General features: G+C 53.5%; 6 protein-coding genes across 6 annotated transcripts; 3 read left to right on the top strand and 3 right to left on the bottom strand.

The window, feature by feature from the left end:
- Positions 1-659: 659 nt before the first annotated feature.
- LTHEOB_3772 (Armadillo-like helical protein) lies at positions 660-4,570 on the bottom strand (the record flags this gene model as incomplete). The annotated part of the gene is made up of 4 exons (XM_035512732.1): positions 660-1,642; positions 1,698-2,382; positions 2,434-4,094; positions 4,141-4,570. 4 exons carry the CDS (start codon positions 4,568-4,570, stop codon positions 660-662), a joined length of 3,759 nt encoding a protein of 1,252 aa, XP_035362860.1.
- A 202-nt stretch (positions 4,571-4,772) lies between these two features.
- LTHEOB_3771 (Cysteine synthase) lies at positions 4,773-5,961 on the top strand (the record flags this gene model as incomplete). The annotated part of the gene is made up of 2 exons (XM_035512731.1): positions 4,773-4,911; positions 4,964-5,961. 2 exons carry the CDS (start codon positions 4,773-4,775, stop codon positions 5,959-5,961), a joined length of 1,137 nt encoding a protein of 378 aa, XP_035362859.1.
- An 858-nt stretch (positions 5,962-6,819) lies between these two features.
- Positions 6,820-7,785, top strand: LTHEOB_3770 (uncharacterized protein; the record flags this gene model as incomplete). Its single annotated transcript, XM_035512730.1, has 1 exon — positions 6,820-7,785. The coding sequence occupies one exon, from the start codon at positions 6,820-6,822 to the stop codon at positions 7,783-7,785; it is 966 nt and encodes a 321-aa protein (XP_035362858.1).
- Positions 7,786-9,012: 1,227 nt separating this feature from the next.
- On the bottom strand, positions 9,013-11,368 carry LTHEOB_3769 (NEK protein kinase; the record flags this gene model as incomplete). Its single annotated transcript, XM_035512728.1, has 3 exons — positions 9,013-9,235; positions 9,291-10,073; positions 10,737-11,368. 3 exons carry the CDS (start codon positions 11,366-11,368, stop codon positions 9,013-9,015), a joined length of 1,638 nt encoding a protein of 545 aa, XP_035362857.1.
- A 634-nt stretch (positions 11,369-12,002) lies between these two features.
- On the bottom strand, positions 12,003-14,181 carry LTHEOB_3768 (Glyoxalase family protein; the record flags this gene model as incomplete). Its single annotated transcript, XM_035512727.1, has 4 exons — positions 12,003-12,034; positions 12,100-12,209; positions 12,265-13,092; positions 13,862-14,181. 4 exons carry the CDS (start codon positions 14,179-14,181, stop codon positions 12,003-12,005), a joined length of 1,290 nt encoding a protein of 429 aa, XP_035362856.1.
- Positions 14,182-14,419: 238 nt separating this feature from the next.
- Positions 14,420-15,260, top strand: LTHEOB_3767 (Signal peptidase; the record flags this gene model as incomplete). The annotated part of the gene is made up of 3 exons (XM_035512726.1): positions 14,420-14,562; positions 14,619-14,692; positions 14,743-15,260. The coding sequence occupies 3 exons, from the start codon at positions 14,420-14,422 to the stop codon at positions 15,258-15,260; spliced, it is 735 nt and encodes a 244-aa protein (XP_035362855.1).
- Positions 15,261-16,155: the final 895 nt, after the last annotated feature.

The raw sequence follows: 16,155 nt of genomic DNA, 5'->3' as shown, positions 1-16,155 counted from the left end.
TGTCTTTGTTTTATTCCTAACGGAGGTGGAGGACTTTTGTAGGCGACTGTAGCGAAACGAGCAATATATACAGGAAAGAGATGCTTCTTTACGAGCTTCCCCTGCCTCTATCCTAGTTTTTGCATATGCATAAACCTTGTACGTTCATTTTGACTTTCTGATGGATATGCGCCATGGCGCATTGCTACGTTCATGGTCGGACATCGTGGCGTAAAGCCTGTTTGTATGCCTGCAGAAGCTAGCAGTCGGCTTGCCGTCGAGGCTCTTGGCATTTAGTTACAGGGTGACCAGAACAGAAACGACGTGGGTACAGTGCGGTCAAATGAAAAATGCCAAGATAGAGATATGGTAGTTGATCTGAAACCTCCTGGGGCTGAAACCAACGTAGTATATGGAAGAAGTTGTAACCAGCTGGAAGTGCAATTGGGAAATCACAGACGCCACCAAAGCAAGATCGAAGCTGCAGAATCATCTCATTGCATCAACTGACAGTTGACACTAAAAAGAAAGACACAAGACGAGCAATCTCGCCACCAAGGTAACGCCAAAGAAAGAATCCCAACGTAGTAGGGAGCCCACCCACCAGCCCAGCCAATGACACCTCCTGCCCAAACCCCATACCAGAATCCGTAATCGTCCTATCGCATGGCCAAGACCTTCTACTCATCATCGCTCTCCAGCAGATCGTCGACCACATCTTTCGGCGCCGCCTTTTTCGGCCTACCCCTGCCCCGGCGAGCGCCAGCCCCTTCTTCCTTCTCCACTGTTGTCGCCCTACTGCCAGCTCCCCTTTTCGCTGGGGCCTTCTTCTTCTCAGCCGACGACTCGCCGGCTGCCTTCTTGGACGAGCCCGGGGGCCTACCGCGCCTCTTCGGCTTCGGTTGCTCCTCCTCTATTTCCGACTCCAACTTGACCTCGGTCGTAGGTTCCGGCTCCGGCTCGGGTTCTTTCTTCTTCCTGCCTCGCTTCTTAGGCTGTGGTGGTGGCGGCGGCGGCGGAGTCGGTTCTTTCGCGACCATAATCTCTTCCGATTCGTCTTCTTCGCTGCCTTGCCTTTCCTCTTCCTGATCCTCCTCTTCTTCCTCATCGATGTCCATCTCGTCTCCATGCGGCATCACCGTCCCTTCCGCGTCCACATCCTCCATAACCTCATCTTGTAGCTGCATCTGGATCTGCTCCTCGAGAGACAGAGTAGCGGGTGCCTGCTTCTGTACCACGGTGTCCTCTTGGTCCTCTTCCTCCTCTTCTTCGACAACGGACATGGCGTCCACATCACCCGCAACAGAAGGAGCTTCCGCTTCAGTAGCATCGGCGACGGATGCGGCTTCCTCGTTGACAGTGGTGTTGCCATCGTCGTTTTTGTCGTTGACGGTGACCTGGTCATCATCTCTGTTCTGCCCGGCATCGTCCGCATCAGGGACCACCGTGCCGCTGTTGTCAGCTCTCTCTGAAGGAGCGGACAGCTTGGCCAGGCCGTTGGACAGCTTGGTGAAAGCGTTGCGAGCGGTGGAGTCGGTTGCGGCGAGTTTGCTGTCAAGGCTTTCTTCGACGAGATCGGTGACCGATTGGATCTTCTCTGGGGAGCATGTGGGGTGCACATGCAACTTGCCGAGCATGGATACATAGATTTTCTTTTCGTCTCCTGTTGCAACCATTAGTGACCGAATAAGAATGATGCAAAGAGACGAAGTGCTTACTGGTTGTTCCCGGAGTAAGAATCTTCTCGAGAAGATCCTCCGCAAGAAGTAGGTGAGCGTCACCCAGGCCTTCAATCTTGGCCTCGCCACTGACGAGCTTCCCGCTCGCGTCATCTGCGCCGACCAGTTTTCGTGGATCCGTCCAATCGACAATCTGGCTTCCCACAACACCAATGCCAACCATCTCCACATCGCCCTCCTCTTCCAGTTCTTCCTGGACACCCCTCATTGCATGAACAACGGACACAGCTATGCTTGCCATCCGCTCCGCATTGTCTTTCCGAGAATGGCAGTAGACTGGCAAGAAGTAGGTCAACGCTTGCCGAAGCCCAGGGTTATGTTGCGATTCAGGGTTGAAATATGCGATGGTGAGAGATTTGAGGAGGTCCGCATCGCGCAATATATTGAGGAGCATGAGCTTGCTAGCAGCCACAGCACCCGTTGTTGCAACACCAGGATCAGTGGACTTGACTGCCTTGAAGAACATCTTGTGAACAGGCTTGAGAAGCGGGTTGACGGGGGCGATTTCCGAAGCATCCGGATCTGTAGGTGCTGGCGGAGGAGCAAGTAGCATAGGGTGTGTGGTGAGGATATCGGTGATAATCTGAAGTGCGATAGTCTGCAACGCCTCATGACCCTTGGCAAAGCAGTGGAGGAAAAGAGCAAGGTTCTCCTGGGCGATATTCTAATGGCCGAGTCAGTGCATTTCAGTGTTGCTATGTTAGGGTGAACTCACTTTGCTTAGAAGGCAACAGAGACCTAGGCAGAGGAAACCACGTTCTCTGATTGGTGCCTCCTGAGAGCGAACAGCGGGCACGACCAAGTTGTTCAACATGGTAATGAGTGCACTGTTGGACTCGAGCTCACATTGCACGTTCTGCAACATGCATTGAGCGATGTGAAGACACTTCATGTTAACCATGATTTCCCGGACAGCCTTCTCTTCTTCAGCCGCATCCAGCTCCTCATCGGTCATGTCTGGGTTCTTTTTCTTCAGTTTCTCCCTTGTGCTGCTTTCGTCATGCTCTTCATCGATGTCAGATCGTGCTGAATGGAAGCTTTCGTTGTCATCGTCATCATTATCATCACCCATAATGGTATCGTGCACGTCGGCAATAGCCTCGAGCACTATTCCGCAGAACTCTCGCTCGCCCGCGACGTTGTCGCCACAGACGGTGCGCAGAATCTCCACGACCAATTTTGTGCATTCTTCTGGAAGCTCTGGAACGGCAAGGGCCTCACGCATGGTCGAGAACATCTTCCGGCGACCAATTTCATCCGTGTAGTCAAGCGTGAGGGCGATGTGAAGAAGCTGTTCGACGCAGAACTCTTGCTGGACGGCTTCCTCCTCAACTTCTGGATCTTCATTGTCTTCTGCCACCCTCTGAACACCTTGAATGAGTTTCGAGATATGCTTCTGGATCAAGTACCCGTATTTGGTGACCTCGGGCATCTTATCCTCAAGAGTGCTTTGGAGCCTGCTGTCCCCACCATTTCGACAGAAGTCGTTGAATGAGCGGGCAATGAAAGAGCTCTCTGGAGTCAGGTTGTCCCAAAATGGATCCTCGAAGCTGATTTGGTCGCGATAGTCAGGCCGTCCATCCCAGAATTCTTTCATGGCATCGTGAGCAACGCCACCCTCGACACCGGAATTTGAGACATCGATACGCTCAAGAAGCTCCATAAGTGCATCGAAGCTTGGCTTTGACAGCTGCTTCACGGCAGCATTGCTGTCCTGGGTTGCCGTCGGAACGCCGGCACAGTCCTCAATCCAACGTTCGCGGAATAGGCGGGCAGTAGCCTTGCGCACGTTTTCGTCACGGTCCCTCAAGCCCCAGCGAAGGAGTTTTTCTCTGTGAGTCAGCGACAGATGGCGGAAATCGCCGCAAGCAGGAAGAAGCCGGGAGTAGAGTACTCTTCTCGTCGCAGGATCAAGGTCCCTAGCGCGCTCCAGAAGGTATGGTAATGTAGAGGGAGTCAAAGGCAGGTTGAGCAGCAACGAGCGGCGGACTTCAGCAGCCGGATCATTTTGAAGCACGTTCAACAGCCTCACGAGAAGGCCTTTTGCGCTGTCCTCATCATCGCTGTCCTCGTCCTCCTCTTCATCGCCGTCGGCGAGACGTCCCAAACCCAGAATCGCCTGGACACGCACCTGAGCCTCCTTATCCTGAAGCCTCTTGAGCAGGCCCAAGCGAATCAGCGGAAACAATTCGTCGTCGATAGAGTCGACGGTGTTGAGAATGTGCGAGATTATCTGCGTCGACCTGAATCGGACGACCTTGTCCTTGGCTGTGAGGAGAGGGACGACACCGGAAAGAACATGGGTGGTTAAGCGGCTGCTCGGCGTGGAGGGAATTGTAGTCTCGTCCGGATTTGCGTCCTGAGCGATTTGGTTATCTGACAATGTGAGCATCTGCCGTTTGTCAGCTCCAAGGCGGCTTACCTTTGTCGCTCGAGTGCTTCAGGAACAAGGCCAGAAATCTGATGATGCGGTCGCCTACAGGCTCGCTCTTCTTGACGGGCAGGATGCGCAGCATGCAGCGACCGACTTCAGCGTTGAACTCTTCCTCGCCAAAGTCTTCGTTGGATTGTTGTTTCTTGGGCTTGACAGGCTCGTAGCAGCAGGCTTCCTGGATTTTGCGCAATTGCACGACAAGCTTGCGCTGGGTGGCGGTGGTGCGCTGAGCGTCGCCGAAAATACGGCAGATCTGCTCGCGCAGAGAAGTGGACTCGCCCTCATCGGGGATCTCGACGGCGTTGGCGGAGGTGCGGGTGGACCTGGAGTTGCGCGACCGGGCGGTGGTGGATGATTTGGCGGAGCTGGCGGCGCCGGACGCGCGCGCCCTTCGCCTGTCTGCTACGCGGCCGGGCATGGTGTCGGCGTAGGGGGTCGATGGTGGGCTTGTCGTGTCGTGTCGTTGTTTACCAGTCGCGCACTCGCGGTGTTTACTTACCCTGTCGCCGCCCGCAGTCTTGGCGCCGCCGCAGGGTTTCCCGGCGCTAGGCCTTGCGTAATCGGCGCCTCGAAAGTTCGCGCCTCTCACCACTCACTCCCCGCCCCGACAACACTTCGCCATGTTCCGGACGCGCGTGCTGCGGTTCGCCGCCACTACCTACCGCGCGGCAGAAAACATCTCGCAGATTGAGGCCGCCCAGCAGTATGCCATTGGCATCTCCAAGGCGCAGGGCGTCACCCAGCGCGGCTTCATTGACGGTGCGAGTCCCCGCCGCCATTTGTAAGCCATTGATGGCTGACTCCACCACAGCAATCGGCAAGACACCGCTCATCCGCCTGAAGAAGCTCTCCGACGAGACCGGATGCGAGGTTCTCGGCAAGGCCGAATTCCAAAATCCCGGTGGTTCCGTCAAAGATCGCGCCGCTCTCTACGTCGTCGAGAATGCCGAGAAGCAGGGTCTGTTGAAGCCTGGCGGCACTGTGGTCGAGGGCACTGCTGGCAACACCGGCATTGGCCTCGCCCACGTGTGCCGCTCCAAGGGCTACAAGCTGGTCATCTACATGCCTAACACGCAGTCGCAGGGCAAGATCGACTTGCTCAGACTGCTGGGTGCCGAGGTCTACCCTGTCCCCGCCGTCGCCTTCGAAAACCCCCAGAACTACAACCACCAGGCCAAGAGGCACGCCGAGTCCATGGACAACGCTGTGTGGACTAACCAATTCGACAACACTGCCAACCGCCAGGCACATATCGAGACGACCGGTCCGGAGATTTGGTACCAGACCGGTGGCAAGATTGACGCTTTCACCTGCGCTACTGGTACCGCCGGAACTCTTGCTGGAGTTACGAGGTACTTGAAAGAGAAGTCCGAGGGGCGCGTGAAGTCCTTCTTGGCCGATCCTCCGGGTTCCGTGCTTCACTCGTACATCCAGAGCGGCGGCAAGCTCACTGAGAGGAGCGGTGGCTCCATCACTGAGGGCATCGGCCAGGGCCGCATCACGGACAACCTGAAGCCTGACATTGGTCTTGTCGACGGCTCGGTGCACATTCCTGACGAGGAGACGATTGCCATGGTCTACCGCTGCCTGGATGAGGAGGGCTTGTACCTCGGTGCCAGCTCTGCGCTGAACGTCGTTGCGGCCAAGAAGGTCGCTGAGAAGCTCGGAAAGGGCAACACTGTTGTCACCATCCTCTGCGATGGTGCCTACAGATACGCTGATAGACTTTTCTCCAAGAAGTGGTTGACCGAGAAGAAGCTCATTGACTCGATACCTCAGCACCTGCGCAAGTACATCGTCCTGCAGTGATCCTGCTGTATCGCCATCATCCCGACTGTCTCCCACCGGGATTATGTAAATAGCTCAATTAGATCCTCTTAGACCTGGCCATAGGGAAGCTGCAGCGGGTGCTTGCTGATCCGCCGACTTGTTCTCTCGCGGCTTCCTTCATCAGTCCCGGGAATGACTTCTTTTCTTGGAAGATGCTCTGCACAACGCCGTCATCACACTTACTCGTCAGGCTTCCAACCAAACACCATTTTCCGGTTGATACCTCACTACGCTGTCACACCACTCGACTCCTCCATTGCTATCGCTGCATGGAAATGACTGCACTCCTTTCTATCCAATCAACATCCTCACACTAGAGTTTCCAGAGCACTCTCTTGTTGAACAGCGCAAATTTCTTCCAACATACCGAGCAAGGAGCCACGTTAAAGCGACATGAGCGACACACAACCAATAGTTTCAATATCAGATCTTCGCAGAGCTGGGCCATCAAGTGACCCTTGGCGTCGTACCCTCAACCTGGCCAATAGACTTTCCATTGACGGCACGTTCACTCCAGATATACACGCTGTGGTACAGACCCAGGTTGAGTGGGCGCTCACTGCCAGTTATGCGCTGCACGTTTTGCTGCAATGGCCCAGTTCAGCCGAACGCTCGGGAGACGAACTGTACTTCCGGTCCCTTGAGCAGCTATTCCTCCAGTACGAGGTATTCCGCTTACTTCGCGGCACTTTGACACGACCGCATACACATTGGACGATACCCTGCGATGGAATGTGCCCGTCCCTCTTATCGCTGCATTTCAACCTCACTCATTTCCGCGAAACAAACCGACCAGTTGAATTTGTGGAAGACACAGTCGACCAGGAGCCACTGCACATGCGACAACAATTTAGGTCCTTGCGGCAAGCTACGATTAGAGATGGCAGTTACAATGGAATCTCGGACACGATTGCTCGCTACGTCTCAAGGATCAGTGCCCTAACCATCGATGATCACGAATGGTACGAATGTGCGCATCAGGTCAATCTCTTGCGTCGGAATCATCCGGAATACATACGGCTTTCCGGTGCTGAAGAGGTTGGTTTGGGCCTTGACGACATGGGCGATTATGAGCCACTGCCTACCTCCGACATAAACGAAGGCACCTACCCCAGAACCCGGCCTCGCTCAACACCACCTCACCATTCTCGTCCCTTGTCTAACCTAGCGCCTAACCGCGCCACCAGTGCCGCCAGCGCGCCCACTTCGCCAACCCCATTGACCTTCACAAACCTCAGTGGGATCCGCACTTACAACACGTACCCAAATGCTCGTAACCACCGCCACCACCCCTATCCTCCTCCACGGCGAAACCGCAGTCGTTTCCTGAGCATCGATGTCAGGAACGCTGCCATCTTCGAGCCGCCCTCCTCGCCGCCGCTTAGCTCGACCCCTCTTCTCCCGAGGCGCGTTCCATCTCCATCTTCCTCCTCCTCCTCTTTCGAAGAAACCCCCCTGTCCCCGCTCACCCGCCCTCCCACCACGCGACTCAACCCCCTCGCCGCCCCGTTCCACTCCAATGCATTCGCTGGCGCACTGACCCCGGCCGAACTCATGTACCTCAATCGCGCCGAGGTCGCGCTCGACGCAGACAGGGGGGATCTCCGTGCGTCGCTGGAGTGGAGAAGGTGGATTGCGGCAGTGACACAGGAAGCGCTTGATCGCGTTGGCCCAGTGGCGGGTGTTGAAAGAGAGGAGGAGTGGGAGGAGAGAGCGGCGGCGATGAGGGACGTTTCGGCCGGCCATGGGGCGCCAGCTGATGCTGATGAGGAGAGTGAAGACGAAAGTGGTAGTGAGCTTTGATTTCGCTTTGTAATGCTGTTGGTGCTAGATGAGGTGTGAGTGGTTGAATCCAATGACTGGGTGCATTTATACCATCTCCCATCACACTTACGTCCGGGACACTCGATTGAACTACCGACGAAGAAAAAGTGTATAATAATCTGTTTGACGCGGAAAGACAAATGCTTATTGACCTGCCATAAGGTGATATGGATAAAGATGAAGTCCTAATGATTACTTACCAAAGGTGTCTACTAAGCAAAACCGGTGGAATAGGTTTTGCGAAATATGCTTGCTGACACCTCCCGACCCTTGTCACCTTCCCAAAGAAAATTCTTACTGTAGGATTCCAAAGAGGGCATTCAAAAGCAGTAGTGGTTGTGTACAAATTGAAATGCTAATATTCAAACAGTGCCAAAAATTACAAAAGACAAACAGCGGAAAAGAAGTATTGGTGACTGAATGACAGGGCAAAATTATTGATCAACAGCATGAGCATAACTTCCCCCGTAGTTCTCTGGCTAGCGCGGGATTTAAAAGAAACGATTAGGTTGAGTCTGTTCCGTAGTGAGCCGGGGTTTGGTTTCTGTAGACATACGCGGTGAGGTCTTTCTTCGACGGGCCTCAAGAACTGCGTGACATGGCATACAAATCACGCCTTCTGAAATTCTTGCGTATCCTGTGTTTTCGACCTTGCATCGGCAATCGAGGCAATGGAAACAATCTGGATGCCAATAGTTCCCGGCTATTGGTGTTGATCAGTGATATTACTTGCCAAATAGCGAAGAATTAGGAAAAGACTGCGTTTACCAATTGCAAGGACTTTGCCATCACTCAGGAACTGGACTCTGGTTAGCTGTATTGTCTAATATTCACTCTTGAATTTGGTTTATATTTATTGAAAAGAAGGATTTACCTTGCCGCAGCCTTTGCATTGATGTATGGCATCCAAGCCGCTTCCTCTTGGCTTTTTGAGAAGAAGCTGTCTATCTCCAATCTTCGTAGAACGTCCATCCGCCTTCGTAGCAATCGTATCAAACACCTTTGTAGTTGAGTTCCCGACCCATTGCATACGCGTTTTACTCTCGTCGATATGCTTGTTTTGATTGAGGGTTGCCTCGACATGGTCCTGATCGTCTGCTTCGGGCCGTGGATGGTCTCTGTGAAGTCAAATATTAACTTTTCCTTCCTCGTTTCACATTTCTCAAACATAATAGCAATATTAAATGAGGATTGTTAGGATGCAACTCACGCGTGGCGCAGCATGTTTGCAAGGAATGGAAACCAAGCAATAGCGTACTGATCCTCAACGCTCTCCAATTCTACCCCAAGTAGAGGAAACTCGCCATCTTTCAGCACTCCTCTCACATACGAGCAAGTGGCAGTGAGAGCTCGCTTGCTGAATTCAGCACATGGGTCTTCGGATTCGGCTTTCAAGTCGGAATCGTAGTAGGCCCAGTCTTCGCATCGCCTGGAATAGTCCGTGAGACTTTGCTTTAAAAGTGGAAAGTGGAAGCTTGAATCACCTCAATTCTTCTTTGAAAGCCTCCCATGAATGTCTGCACTTCGAGTTGCTTTCCATGACTTTCGACACTTCTGATTCCGGGATGAGCCAAGGGTTCTCAAGCCTCAAGCCTTCAGAGGAGTACATCAGCTTAGCTGCGTGTAGGAGCTCCGTTTGAATGACGATTCTTAATTCGAGAAGAAGAATGTTGAGCCATATTCTCCCCGCAATGCTAAATTCGGGGCCTGTGCCCAGATGGTATGCCACTCGCTGACAAAACCATTTGCCGAAACCATACGTGTCGAACCTGCGACCGAGTACGTCAATGGAAAAATATTGTCTCTCCCAGTGAATGCTATTTGCGGTATCGACAAAGTTCTTGCTTGTGTAACTGAGAGGTTCGCAGAATTCCTGAAAGCCCCAATTACCGTTGGACATCGCCGCGAGCAATTCCCGCGCATTCTGAAAGTCCCTCTCCAGTGTGCGATAGAAGGCGGCGGTATACGACCGAGACAGAAATGTGGCTCTGGAGGGTTGTGCTAGCGGTAATGAATCCCGGACGGACGCTGACGATGCGATTGTTGCATCGTTGCCATCGGACAGCGAGACGACATCAGGATTTGAGTTTGGTTGACGAACACCCCTGTTGACGGAAAACATGTTGGTGGGCGTGGATATGTCGTTCTCCATAAGCGTCGAAGTCTTTCGTGTACTTTCGGTAGATAGACTCTGTTGTAGAGAAGTGTTTGCGAGATCCGCCACAAGGACTATACCTCCAGCGGCGGATAGGGATCCTCGGTATGTGCTGCAGTTGTTGTCACTTGGTCCGCAACAGTCACCGTAGTAAATATTGTCGTCTTCGTGAACCAAGATGGTGTCCAAAACGCCAATTGCGCTTGGCCGTAAAAGAGGTGACTGGTGAAGCATCGACCTGATCCACTGGAATGGGGCGTTGTCGTCTGACCCAGGGCTTTCCAGGTGTTGAAGCCACTCTCGCAAAGCTACAGGGTTGTATGCAACCGGGCGAAGGCCACTGCCGTGAGTATCGAAGAAAACCAACATCTCATCAATACTTTTGCCCTTCAATCTTGTTACCATATCAAGGTAAACGCACCCCAGTGACCAGATATCTGATTGTTCATTTCTTCTTTCGCTATGCATGACCTCGGGCGCGGCAAAACGTGGAGTAAATGGTCCTACCGTTCCTGACGTAGAACCTCCTGATTGATCACTCCAATCTCTCGCCATACCGAAATCCGTCACGAAGACATCGCCTTTCCTGACAAGTATATTTCCCGGCTTGATGTCTTTATGCCTGCACTTCTGCCCATGCAAATATTGCACCGCTGAGCAAAGACAGCCGAAGAAGCGGCGCAACATGGACATCTCGGGCGGACCGAATGGCGTTTGTCTGAGAAAAGCGTGAAGATCGCAGTCGGCCACGGGCGTCGTGAGCATGGCTACCCACCGTGGATCTGTGTAGGAGCCGATGAAGGTGACGAGGTGATGGTGGCGGAGGCGTTTCAGATGGGACAGCTCGTTCTCGAATATCCGCATTCCAGCCGTGTCACGAGAGAAAGTACGGGAGCGTGCAATCCGCTTGCGTGCATACTCCTCCAGGGATAACTTACTGCGGACACGATCCACACGGCCGTACTTGCCAGCGCCGAGGTGCGAAAGTATCGTGAAGAACGTGTCGCCATCAACGTTGAGGTGCCGGTGTCGGCCGCGTTCAAGCTCTAGCTCATTCGCGCCGGTCAATACCACTGCTTGTTTCTCGAGAAACGTGTGACGTGAGGCTCCCTTGAGAATCTCGGGGAGGCGGCGTTCGGTGTATGGAAGTTGGATATCCAGGTAGTCGTTTAAGATAAAGTCATCCATAGCATCAATGCGGTTGATGAGCCGGAGAACAGTGTAGGTCCTTGGTCGATCCGCCCAAGCGCGTTTGCCTGCCGAGAGGAGGAGACTGCTGATTTTGTCGAACACGATCTGGTCAAGCGGTGCATTTCTGGCTGTCTGAGAGGCGACTTTGCTAAATAGCGGTGCGATGGCATCTTCGAAAGTCTCGAATGACAAAGTCGGGGCTAGATTCTCGACCATAATTTTGTGTTCCTGGAGTTCCTGACTGGCGACGAAAACACCCACGATGCGCAGAATGCAAACTTGAGAAGGCTTTTAGATCTGGAGACTACCATCAGGAGGAAGAAACGAAAGGCTGAAGAATAGATTTATGGGCATCCGCGCGAGTTCTAAGGCTGACGGCGCAGGGGCGCTTCGCCCCATGGCATAGCCCGCGGACACTCTTGGCGGCACTTTTGGTTGGCTCAGCCCCCGCCGGGTGCATGCTGTAGGGCTCGTCAGCTATGCTGCAGCATACTGTCTTTGCAGGGGTTTGACTGGACAGCTGGTCTGCAAGTCATCCGTGTCTGTGTCTCCTGGGACAGCTGGTAACATTCTCGTCAAATGATGTTTACCTACGTTCATCTATTGTTGTAGATCGAAATGGAAAGTCCAAAACAACGTAACAATCACGAAGACATGTTAAAACTGCTGGCCAGTATAATTGATCCAATTTTTGTAAATACATATCGCAGAACAATAACTTAGCTTCGCATGGACATCCAATAGACGCGTTTGTAATACTATCGCTCGAATTTGTCAATTTGTCTCATTTGTGGAGACAAAGCCACGCTAACGGAACCAAAAGAACAGTTTGAAAGTAGCGAAAATGCATTTAGGTGAGGAATGTAGGCGGCAAGTCAGGACCTGGTAATTGGGAAACGTCAGCTCACTCCTTTGCATGATACATTGAAAAACAGATTTGCACTTACCCCATACGTGCAGGCTGTCAGGAGAAGCTGGAGTTACGTTTGTTGGATGCTCGTTGTCAAGCAGATCCCCGTCCACATAGTGTTCCAAGATGAACTTCGACGGATCAAACCTACAGCTACTGTTAGTGCATCCAGATAGAATAGAAAGTGGTGCAAAACGCATACCAGTAATCGAAGATTTGACTGCCCATGATGTGACGGCCAACCCCCCAACAATTCTCGTGGCCTCTGTGCCTCAGCCAGTCGTGACCCAAGACTTGTGTGTCGAAGTCATGGGTCTCGAATGATGAATGATGGACATGCGGGGCCCTCGGTCCGGAGAAGAAGAAGAATGTATGGTGGTCAACAGGTTCCTTTCCGCGGTCGAGACGCATGAAAACAGTCACGTTCTCTCCCTTTTCGTTGGTGTTCAGTTCGCTATCGATGAAGTTGAAGTGTTCATGGTAGAAGTCGTAGGCCTTGTTGAAGTCGGTGACGCAGAGTCCGAAGTGGCCGAGTTTGTGGACAGGCGCCGGTTTCTTCTCGAAGCGCTGGAACTTGCCCTCGGGCCTGTGCTTCTGGGTCGGAAAGTTGAAGGCGAGCTCGGGAAGGACTCTCTCATCAGGCGCAGGGGCTTGACCGTAGACCAGATGCATCTCGAAGCCGTCGACAGGCTCCTTGAATGTTACGCATTTTCCGCCGCCAGGAGCGTCCTTCAACTCGTAGGGCCCGGTGGCATCGGGTAGTACCTGGGCAGCGTAGTTCAATTCATCTTCGGACTCGACTACGAAAGCGGCGCCGCCGAATTCATCCTTGTCGCTCTTGATCAGGCAGTAGACGAAGGGTTCCCGGCCGTAGCCCCGGTAGTAGATCTTGTCGTCAGTCCTCTTGCATTCCTCGAAGCCAAAGTCCTTCAAAAACTCGTGTGCCTTCTCCCAGTCCTTGTGCCGATAATAGACGTGTGCGATGCGGACCAGTTGGATCTTTCGCCCTGACTTCGCCATAACGTTCCGGCTGGATTAATGAGACCGTCCTTGAGGTATGAGTAAAGGAGTCCGCGGATATCAGGGTATGATGAGAGTATGTTGGGGAAATTGTGTTGCTGATTTGGAAGAGGCGAGGAGGGTGGACTTCAAATATCTCTGCGGAGATAGAAATAGCAATCATATGATGCCACTCAGCAGTAAGCTCCCGTCTGGCGTCTTGTGCCGATGTGTCGCGGCAGTTGGGTGCCGGAGCTGAGGCGGGGTTCCCATGTGGAGCGATCGTCAGCTCCGTCATGCTCCCCACAGTAGCCCCTCTAGGAACCCCGCACCATGCCTTTCCAGCGCGTGTTCTGCATTTTCTCAGCACGCAAGGCTACTGGACAGTTTGATTCCGGCATCGACCGTGATTGGCGCACGCCCCAACCTTCTGGCCGCAAGACACCATCTGTACAGCTGCTGTTGTGGTGTTCCGGGCATTTGTGATCAGCAACAGCTCAGACAGTTGCGGTAAAGGGGATGCCACAAGACGCCTCGGAACCCCTCACTAGGCGACGCTTCGCGGCTGAGCTCGGTGGCACGGAATAAGCATTGCTTTGAATACTGCGCGCGTCATTATTGCCGATACATAAATCCGTAAGTCCGACAGAATGCAATGGACTGTCACAAGGCTCGAGTGCGCAGCTCTCTCTCCAGAGCGTCCATGTCTGTGCTGCCTGCGATGCTGCATGGCTTCAGTCTCGGATTCGGCAATCAAAATTAGGCCCGAGTTGGGGCTGGGCAACAAGCAGCAAACTTACGCTTGGACATCTTCGTTGAAGAGAGAATAGGCACTCATCTCCCCCTCCCTCCGCTTGCCGGTGTTCACAATCATTGCCCACAGCAGGCCCACGATTAGCATTGCTTGGCCGTAGCCAATCATGACGGCGACGAGCTGCAAGGCGAGGTAGAGCTTGAACTGGAACGAGTTCCTGAGGTGGCTAGCAGCGCGTTGGACGAGCAGCGAAGGATTCTTGGAGTTTTGCTCTTCGATATATTCGTCGAGATGCAGGTCGGCCTTCTTGATGTGGTACGGCTTCTTGACCTTGGGGTCCTTTGCTGAGTCTTTGGTCTTTGCCATGTTGAAAGACAAGCTAGCGAGTGATGCGCCTGCAGCGGGAGATTCTCGAGAGATTTCGCGTGAGCGAAGGCGCTGGGGTGCGAAGGTGGTGAGGCAGTAGGGCGGGCTGCAGCGAAATGGTGGCCGGGGCAAGGTCGCTTCCCGAAACGTGTTCGCTAGGTCTTGAGCTCCGCAGCGCGTCCGCGTCGGTACAACATCATCATAGTCATATCAACAACCACCCGCGCCGGCCGACACCATGCATTCCACGCTCGTCCGCGCGCAGAATGTCTTCGGATACTTCACCACTGTAGCTGCCTTTGTCGCGGCCGTCATTGCGCTCTCAGTCTTCATCGCTCCGCAAGCTCCGTCCGGTACCCTCAAGCTGCAGAATGTCCAGGTGTACGGCTTTCCACTTTCCAAAGCGTGAACGCCCGCGCTTACCGGTCGCTCTCTAGTGTTCGCGGCCGCCCGCATTACTATAGCCCCAAGAAGGAGGAGTACGCTCACATCAAGTTCGACCTTGATGCTGGTACGTCTTCCGACAAGCGCAGACTATTCCCAAGCTGACATTGACCCGAGACCTGACGTCGCTGTTCAATTGGAATACAAAGCAAGTCTTCGCCTACATTACCGCCACCTATCCCTCTCGCGATCCGTCCGAGCCTCCTTCGCAGGCCATCATTTGGGATGCTATCCTCTCTTCGCCCTCTGCACCATGGCATGAAAACCACTACATCCACCCGGACCCCAAGGGCAAGACCAAGCGTTCGAAGTCGAAGGGCAGTGAGGTGTCGCCCTACCCGCCGGGAGAGTTCCATCTGCAGAAGCAGCGCCCCAAGTACCAGATCACCGACATAACTGGCAAGCTGGCGAATAGGACCGATGTGCAGCTTGAGCTTGGTTGGAACATTCAGCCTTGGGTCGGCCTTTTGACTTGGGCCGACTGGCCGCCAGTCGCCAAGTATGGCGGCGCGTGGAAAGGATTGGCAGGTGGCAAGAGCGAGAAGTTCCAGTTCCCCGATCTGAAGGCCAAGAAGGATGCCGACACTTCCACTGAGAGAGGAAAGGAAAAGAACAAGGAGGGTGTGTACTGGTAGAGGTCGAAGTGGCGTCGGCGTTTGGAATCGGCCCTGCGTAACCGAAATTGGTCTTTGCATGCCGTAAGTGTGTTTTTCAGCGCAGCATGTCTTCACGTTTGATATCCCAATGCAAGCATGCTTCCCGGGAAAAGTTTTGGATTATTCGAAAACCGAAGCGAGTGTCTGGCCTAGTGCATCATTCTGATCGCTCATGTCCTGTCTATTCCGCACCGAGTCTTCCCCTCCCCAGTCTTCTCCATCATCCGCAGCCTGCTAGAATGGCAGGTATCAGGCAGAAATTGCCCCTACTGCGCGCAGTTGCCACACTTGATGTGGCCACAGGCAACACAAGAGGGTGCAACCACCATGGGACCATCTCCACAAGAACAGCAATACCAAGAACCGGCCATGGCTAATACCAGGTGTGGTGGGAAATGCTGGTAAATGCGAAATGTTGGTCAAGGAGAAGGCTAAAAAACAGATAAGTAACTTTCGGGCCTCGGTCGAATGCTCGTGGATCGCTGCTCACCTGGAGTGGTGTTGTTTTGTTCGTGTAGGTTGAGTTGTTCGAAGTTCTTTGATTGCAGCTGGCTTCTCAGGTCAGTTTCCGAACAACAGTCGGGAAGGGCACTTCGCAGCTGACCTCTCTTCGTTGAATGGGGGTTGAGTTTGCTGATGTTCTCATGTAGAGCTTCAGAAACGACCTTCATATATTCGTGGAAGAAGATAGGCCTCCCACGTCCACGATGACAATGACCTCTACCGCCCGTGCCACACCGCAGTTAAGGATCTAGGAAATGTCGAACCACTGCCATCGGGTGCCCCGAGAGAGCTGTCAGACGGGCTCCTCCGGAGAGATGGCGGTAAAAGAATGGTGTCGAGGGTTGCAACTTCTCAAGGATCCTCCAGGTTC

Source organism: Lasiodiplodia theobromae, assembly GCF_012971845.1.
Source record: "Lasiodiplodia theobromae strain AM2As chromosome Unknown scaffold_9, whole genome shotgun sequence".
Lineage (NCBI taxonomy): Eukaryota > Fungi > Ascomycota > Dothideomycetes > Botryosphaeriales > Botryosphaeriaceae > Lasiodiplodia > Lasiodiplodia theobromae.
This window is presented reverse-complemented; position numbering and strand designations above follow the sequence as displayed.